This window comes from Arachis duranensis, chromosome 9 (genome assembly GCF_000817695.3).
Source record: "Arachis duranensis cultivar V14167 chromosome 9, aradu.V14167.gnm2.J7QH, whole genome shotgun sequence".
NCBI lineage: Eukaryota > Viridiplantae > Streptophyta > Magnoliopsida > Fabales > Fabaceae > Arachis > Arachis duranensis.
The window spans coordinates 4,277,328-4,285,015 of NC_029780.3; the positions used below are offsets into that span (position 1 = coordinate 4,277,328).

Consider the following 7,688-nt stretch of genomic DNA (forward strand, 5'->3'; position numbering starts at 1 on the left):
GGATTTGAGACCTGTAAAGCAAGAGCATCCATGTCAGCTCTTAGAGCAACAAAAGGAGGTTTTCGAGTTCCAATGTATCCAATGACACCGGTTTCAGCAATTGGATGCTTATATGAAATTCCCAATTTGTCCAACTCTGCTCTTATGACCTCACTGGTCTCAAATTCCTGATACCCCAATTCCGGATTCTCATGAATCTTCCTCCTGATGTTCACCATCCAATCAAAAACCTCAGGACTCTTAGCTGAATCAAGAAACTTGAATTCGGTTGTTGTGGCAGCAATAATAATAAGGAAATAGAAAATAGGGAGTAAGTGGAAGTAGAAGCACTTGAAAGAGGAACACATAGTTTCATAAAGAAATGGGTAACAGGGTCAGAGACACAGAGTGAAGTGGTTCAAGCGACAGAAACTAGAACAGCAGACTTTGTTAGATCATGTGGTCCCTACAGCCGCCTCTTGCAACCGTGTGCAATGTGTTACATTGCCAAACCAAAATCCATATCTATATTCTCAGCAATCTGAATAATCTATTGTCCTTTATAAATTTGGACCAAAAAAAGTTTCTAATAATCATAATTTTTAACTCATTTATTTGTCAAGTAATTAGATAATGAATATTGTCATTTTTATTTTGATAATATCGTTTTTTTTATAAATTTATACAAATCTACGATACAAAAATATTATATATAGTGATATTATAAAAAAAATAAAATTTAATTTAATTTTAATTTCAAGACATGATTAAATCGTTATTTTTAGAAAAATATTCGCCTCCCATACTTAAGTTATTATAAGATTTATTATGATACTTTTTCATAATATAATGAAATCAATGAATTGCTTGAATATCAATTATCAAAATTTTTTCTTATATTTAGAACTTGAAAATTAATAAAATCAGAAATTATTTTTAATATGAAGATGAAGGTAATATTTTGGTTGAATATTGATATTTGAAGTATATTATAATATCGTAGATGTGTAAAATGGGTATTTAATATACAAAATGTGTGTTAGTCAGAATATTAACACGTATCTAATACGCATCTTATTGCCAGAATGATGACACGTGTTTAATATATATTCTGCCTATTAATTCTCTACTTACAAAATTTATCCACATATAATTACACTAAATAATTTTATTTTTAATAAAATACCAATATTTTTTTATATAAAAAAATTAACCCAATAAAATCCTCTTATATTTAGGCATATATTTATAGACAGAAACGGAGCTTAGGTAGGCCAATGGGCTATGGCCTCCACAAAAATTTTATAAAAAAATAGTTTTCACTTGTTTTAAATATATAAAGTTGTTGTATTAATGTTCATTATTCTCATAAGTCCTTCACAATGCTATTGTCACCATTGGTTCAATTCTTACTTCAACCACATTTTCTTCTTTTAATTTCCATATATTTTTTTTCTCTTTCTTCGAATGAAATCAAATCTTTATTTTTTTTATTTTTATTTATTAATATCTTGATTTCATATTATAATTATAAGTAATATTTTTTAAGTTTATAATTAGAAGGATAAGCTAATTATTTTAAATTATAATGATTTTACTAAATAAAATCTAAAATAATTTGGACAAACAAAAATATAATTCTAAAAGCTATTACGGTAATTATAATTTTTTAATTTATTTAGAATTTATTATAATCCTATAGTTAGAATTTATATAATTGAAAAATAAAAAATTGACATATTTAATTTGAATATAAATATTTTGAAGAAGTATAGGGAGTTAATAGAATATTTGTACAATGTGTATAATGGAGGCTTAGAAAGTATTAGAGATATAATCATTAGTGTTACTTTTTTTATGATATGAGATGTTTATTACTCGGATGGTTATTCTGGATATTATGGGTGATTTTCATTTTGTAATTCATATAGTCCATTATACACATTGTACAAATATTTCATTGGCTTCCTAACAAGACTCAAATATTTTTACATAATTTATATACTTGAATATATAATTGGCTCTCCTATTTTTTTTTTCGAGATCTGCCACTGTTTATAGAACCAATCAATGCACGTATATGATTAATGAACATAAAGCATCATGTCCCAAAAGGTAATTGCTACGGTACGATGATAAATTAATAGGTACCGATACGTTTAAAACATATATAGACAAATAATAATAAGCCATGTGGAATTTATTTTCTACGTCAGCATTTAATTTTTTCTTTTTTAAATATATAATATATCACCACTTTTACTAAAACACCCTTTTAATTAAATAAAAATAAAAAATAAATTGTATTTAATTTTAATAAAAAGACTTAAATATCCTTCTTTTATTTGATTAGACAAAAATACCCTTTTAAATTAATCAAATTATAAAATTCAATTAATCTTAATTTTATAATTTCAAATAATTAAAACAACAAAATAAAAACATATTAAAAAAATAAAAAATTAAAATTGTTCTTCGTCTAGGTTAGAAACCTTCATCCTTCTAAATTCTTCGTCTACGTTAGAAACCTTCATCCTTCTAAATTAAAAACCTTCATCGTTCATGCCTCTAAAAGTTTCGATCTTCTTCATCTTCTTCTCTTCTCTTCCTATCCTCTCTCGCTGCTCTTGGATCTCTCTCACTGCGTCGCACGACGCTATTGTTTTGCTGGGATGCCCTAGTCAATTACCCAACCCAGCAACCTTAGCTCCACACACCGGCTAAACGCGAACCAATCCCTCCCATCACCCTCGAGCTCCTCCTTCCTCTCTCCGTCATCGATCTCACTCCCTCACCTCCGTCCATCTTCCGCCGCCGTCGCCGAAACGAGCTTTGAAGAAGGTGAATCATTGAAGTGCCTTGCGGAAGGGCTTTGGGAATTGACAGTGCTGGTATCACCGTTCTTCTTCCGGGGAACTGCAATGGTGGCTATGAAGGAGGTGATTCCAAGGACAGGCCCGTTCTTTGTGTCGGCGTTCCGGCTAATACCTGCCGGGTTCCTCCTCATCGGGTTCGCTGCTTCAAGGGGAAGACCGTTCCCTTCGGGACTCAATGCCTGGCTCTCAATCTCTCTCTTTGCATTAGTTGATGCAGCTTGCTTTCAGGTCTGTTCATATCTTATGCTCTCAAAAGTTATGAAATTTTCCATGGCAGTATATTTGTTACTTCCTTAGTTTGTTTGTTTAGAATGAAGGGGAATTGAAAGCAATGCTAATTGATTGGAATGCTTTAAGAATTGGCATATTGCATGCTTTGATTCCAGACTCATTCAGTATTGAAATTCAACTCATGATCATCCTTTTGTCTCTGTTCTAAGTCTTCTTCTCACCTTTGTGCCCATCTATATAAATACTGAAAACCTCATCAACTCATTCCAACTTGCCCAAAGCATTTAAAGCAATACACATTTTCTTCTTCTCTTTTTTGTTTCCTTTCATCCCACCCAATTTTGTTTCCTCATTCTTGGGTTCATAGTTAACCATGAAGTTCATAGGGTCAGTGTTAGCGATGACTTTTGCTCTGGTTTTAGCCTCAACCTCAGCATCAGATCCTGATGCTCTTCAAGACCTCCGTGCTGCAGACACTGCATCTGGTATATCTTATATTTCTCTATCTATCTCTTCTCCTTTGATGTTTCTATTCTCTTGTGATATGTGTGTCTAGAACAACAACAACATAATAATCATTATATTTGATCCTTTGGTTTTCTTTCAATTAACTCCAACTAACTCACTATTAGGCCTACCAACTACTTTAATATTGCTTCCTTTTTCATAATATGGTGCACCCACTTGCATATGACTACTAATTAAGGTTTCTTTGTTAACACAACATAAAAAGTTCATTTTTTTTAAGTAGATTAAACATAGCCCAGACCTCAAAAATCATTGGCTGGTTGACATGGGTAGTGTGTGATTAAAAAAACAGGTGTTAAGGTGAATGGATTCACGTGTAAAGACGCTGCAAAAGTGAATGCATCTGATTTCTCATCAAACATATTAGCAAAACCAGGAAATGGGAACTATCTCAGGATCTTACAAGGTGTCTTGGAGATTGGTGGAAGGAACCTTGGTCTCATGAAGATATGGATAAGCTTTTTTGCACAATGTCTGATTTTCAGGTTCCCTAGATTTGTTTACTTTGTCTTATTATTGTTTTTATAATGTTATTATAATTGTTAAAAATGTTACTCATATTTATGGGGTATTCATGCAGGAAGCAGTGAAAAAGGTGCAACCTTCATTAAGAAGAGAGGGCTTCTCATCCGTTCCCAATGTGAAATGGGAAGATGTTGGGGGCCTTGATTGTTTAAAGGAGGAGTTTGAATCCAGTATAATAAGGCCGATAAAATATCCCGAGGTTTATCAGGTATTTTTCCGAAGCACACTTTATTTTCTTGTCCTAAAGTCTAACCTAGAGAAAACTTGCTATTAGATTAAACAAGCTTCCTTGTCCATATAATGGGCTTTCGTATTCTCTGAGTATTGGTTTGATAGCAGTCTCTTAATTCTTGCAGTAATTGCATTTTGTCATTTGAAAAGTGATGAATTGATTTTTGCCTCCCCTCTTTCCGTTGAAAATAGTGGTTAGTTTAATTTCATTGGTTGATGAATGTTATTGGGTTTATCTATTTCAGACATTTGAGGTGGAAAATGAGACGGAAATTTTGCTTTTTGGGCCCCCTGGTTGCGGTAAAACTCTTATTGCCAAAGCTGTTGCCAATGAGGCAGGAGCTAATTTCATTCATATTAAGGTCTATTTAAATACTTCATCTTTTGTTATTGATTTTTGGTTTTGCTTTTGCTTTACTGAAACGTACACTATATCGAATAAACCCTTATTTTAAATTGCTTTTGTTGAATTATTCAGGGGCCTGAACTCTTAAATAAATTTGTTGGAGAAAGTGAGCGAGAAGTTCGACGAGTGTTTAGTCGTGCAAGGGCATGTTCACCCTGTATAGTATTTTTTGACGAGGTTGGTAATTTTATCACTTAATGAATGTTCACTATAATATTTGACACGATTTTATCTGAATTAACTATAAAAGTCATTTCCTGTGTTTTTAATTATTCATTGTTAAGTGCAAGTACCTGTGCTAGAGGGGAGGGAAGCTTTAAACAAGTTATGCGGCTTATCTGTTAACTTATTTTGCTTATACAGAGAGTGCTATTTTGATTACGTTTGTGCAATTTTTTCAGAATGTTGTGTAAGGATCCCAATACTGAGTTAGTTAGAGAAGTTAGTCACTATAAATGAAAGGTAGGAGAATTATTTAGTCTCTTGGGAGAATTTGAGACCAACTCTTGAATTATGGTTTCTTGTATTCTGTTACTTTGATTTGGGAATAATACCTGTTCTTTATTACTATTTTTAATCAATTTTAGGTGGATGCTCTATCAACCAAACGTGATTCGAAAGGTGGATCGGTAGTCGAACCAGTTGTGAACCAGGTCAAACAATTACTAATTATTGGATAAATAATTCTCATGTTGTTATCGTACTACTGATTTAATTCTGTTATTAAAAAATGACACCATTGTTTGCAATTGTAGTTACTTATTGAGCTAAATGGTGGTGACTAGCGCCAAGATGTTTTTGGTATTGGTGCTACAAATAGGTAAAATTTTGTTCACCATACCTAATTAGTTATTTTTCTTCCCATCTCATTGCACTGAAGTAAACTTCTCATTTTCCAGGCCCGATGTGATGGATGAGGCTCTCCTGACTTGAGACTATGTTACTCTTACTCTTAAGGTATGTTGTACAAGAAAAGTGATTTCTTGCACACTTGCTTTTCTGATGCACAAAGACTGATAGTATTTCTTTATTTCCTATAACTTTAAGCAATCAATTTCTGGGAAGCAGCCAGTTCAACTGTTAAGATGAAAGATGATTAGCCAGCTTCTCTCAGATACCGCACGTCTCCATTCATGAGCTTCAGCAACTTTCTGCTGATGAGCAGACTAATACCCTCCTCGGATTCTTGTCCGTCTCGTCCGAACATTTTGTTCAGCAGTGTTTCCGGAACACCAACACCATCATGTGTTATGCTGCAAAGATAGCAAAAACAATCAGTGAACCACTTAAGTAGTAGTTAGATGATCACATGTGGGAATGTCACAAGTTTCTTGTTCCCATAAAGTTGAGGTACAACAAAGGAATATATAGTATGCATGGAACAATTACCTTATCTCCAAGTAAGCCAAATGAACTGATTTGCCTAATTGATCTTTCGTTAAAGAGGCTGCAACAACAACTTGACCTCTGGTTGGCGTAAAATTGATGCAACTCAATAAGAAGTCAGCCAAGACTTGCTGCAGCCTACGACTATCACCATATAAGGTTTCTGTCATGATTTGCTCTGTGACTTCGTTGATTATATGGATACCCATTGCCTTGCTCTTTGTCATGACCTGACTAAGGCAGGCAACAAAAACTTGATGCAGAGTGAATTCAACCATTTCCAAATTCAACCATAACCATAATTCAACCAAATCATATGAAGCCATATAGTAAATTCAATCCAGAATTGTGACAATGCTTTTATTTTGAATCAACAGCAGCAAAACAATAATTCACCAAAACAAATACAACAGGTTGGATCTAAACATCAATCTCAGTCAAATTAATAAATTAAACAATTGAATTTATAATTCAATCTTCAGTAGAATTAATTCAATATGAACAGAATGAATTGAAATAAAAATTCAAAACATTAATATCTCAAAATTCAGCATAATCATCAATAATACATCATATGCATGTTCAGAATAAATTTGAAATTTCAGAGGGATAGAGTAGGGAAATAGAATCAGGAAGTGTTAGAGATCAGACCTGAGAGGGTTGAAGGCTTGAAGCAGAGAAGAAGACACTTGAAACTTGAGATCTGATCTATTGGATAATAATGAACCTAACTTCCAAGAAGGGATCGTAGAAGATGATCAGCAGCCCCATTAACCTGTCATTGATAATAAGAATAACCAAGGTCAGATATGTACTAGTAGACCATTATCAACAAGCTTGAGAGAGAATAAAACCTTCCAGGATGGTGAGTCAAAAGCCAAGAAGACAGCTTCTTTAAATCGATCCTTATAGCGGAGTATTGCCGGACCGCCAAAAGTGATGCCAACTGATAATATTTTTAATTGATAAACTCTTATAAACTGATAAACAAAACCAGTCATTTACCATCCAAAGGAAATGCTCAAGTAGGGCTAGTTCGAACTACACATAGATTCAATCCATGCCCTGAATTTCACAAACACTAAAGTAATGCATCAAAGCAAAACTCCATGAAAAGAAACATATCAATAGCATCACAGTCACATTAATCGCATTATTTGACTTTTCTAAAGTCAAAACCAATCCAAAACATATTAAGATACATAAACAGCATACAGACAGAAAATTCACAATCACCTTCTTATGCAAGGAAACAGGCAAGCATTGTTTATAAGCCTAAACCAGTACAAGTCATGTGATGATAAATAAATATTTGAGCCTTAATCATTTAAAGAATCTTTACAACTCATGAAACAGCTTGAGTTATATGAGAAAGTGGCAAGAAATCTAATTTTGTTAACCAAAATATTTAACTTCTTGGCAGTTATTTCTCTCAATAACTGCATAGAACTGCTATAAAGCTTTCTTTGACATGAAGCCAGCAGAGAATGTGATAAGTAAATAAGTCAATTGGAACTTCAAATTGC

General features: G+C 33.1%; 2 protein-coding genes and 1 long non-coding RNA gene across 6 annotated transcripts in view; 1 reads left to right on the top strand and 2 right to left on the bottom strand.

Moving 5' to 3' along the window:
• Positions 1-479, bottom strand: part of LOC107464144 (IAA-amino acid hydrolase ILR1-like 4) — a 2,958-nt gene extending 2,479 nt beyond the window's left edge. The window contains exon 1 of the mRNA XM_016083051.3: positions 12-479. Within this exon, the coding sequence (XP_015938537.1) occupies positions 12-347 (336 nt within the window). The 5' untranslated portion in view covers positions 348-479. The remainder of the gene's footprint in view (positions 1-11) is intronic.
• A 2,078-nt stretch (positions 480-2,557) lies between these two features.
• Positions 2,558-5,701, top strand: LOC107464147 (cell division control protein 48 homolog C-like). 3 transcript variants are annotated; one of them, XM_021130714.2, is made up of 8 exons: positions 2,558-3,083; positions 3,907-4,099; positions 4,195-4,347; positions 4,616-4,732; positions 4,849-4,953; positions 5,364-5,429; positions 5,532-5,596; positions 5,676-5,701. In XM_021130714.2, exons 2-7 carry the CDS (start codon positions 4,064-4,066, stop codon positions 5,559-5,561), a joined length of 507 nt encoding a protein of 168 aa, XP_020986373.2. In that variant the 5' UTR covers positions 2,558-3,083; positions 3,907-4,063; the 3' UTR covers positions 5,562-5,596; positions 5,676-5,701. The 3 variants fall into 3 exon arrangements, with proteins under 3 accessions (XP_020986373.2, XP_052109809.1, XP_020986372.2); XM_021130713.2 differs by lacking the exon at positions 2,558-3,083 and adding an exon at positions 3,143-3,571; XM_052253849.1 differs by lacking the exons at positions 5,364-5,429; positions 5,532-5,596; positions 5,676-5,701 and adding an exon at positions 5,178-5,219 and having other exon boundaries at positions 2,559-3,083.
• Positions 5,702-5,756: 55 nt separating this feature from the next.
• Positions 5,757-7,277, bottom strand: LOC127741444 (uncharacterized). 2 transcript variants are annotated; one of them, XR_008002536.1, is made up of 4 exons: positions 7,017-7,277; positions 6,814-6,937; positions 6,166-6,396; positions 5,757-6,029 (listed from the first exon to the last, which is right to left on the bottom strand). It is a non-coding gene; the product is annotated as an uncharacterized LOC127741444 (long non-coding RNA). The 2 variants fall into 2 exon arrangements; XR_008002535.1 differs by having other exon boundaries at positions 5,761-6,029; positions 6,166-6,392; positions 7,017-7,264.
• Positions 7,278-7,688: the final 411 nt, after the last annotated feature.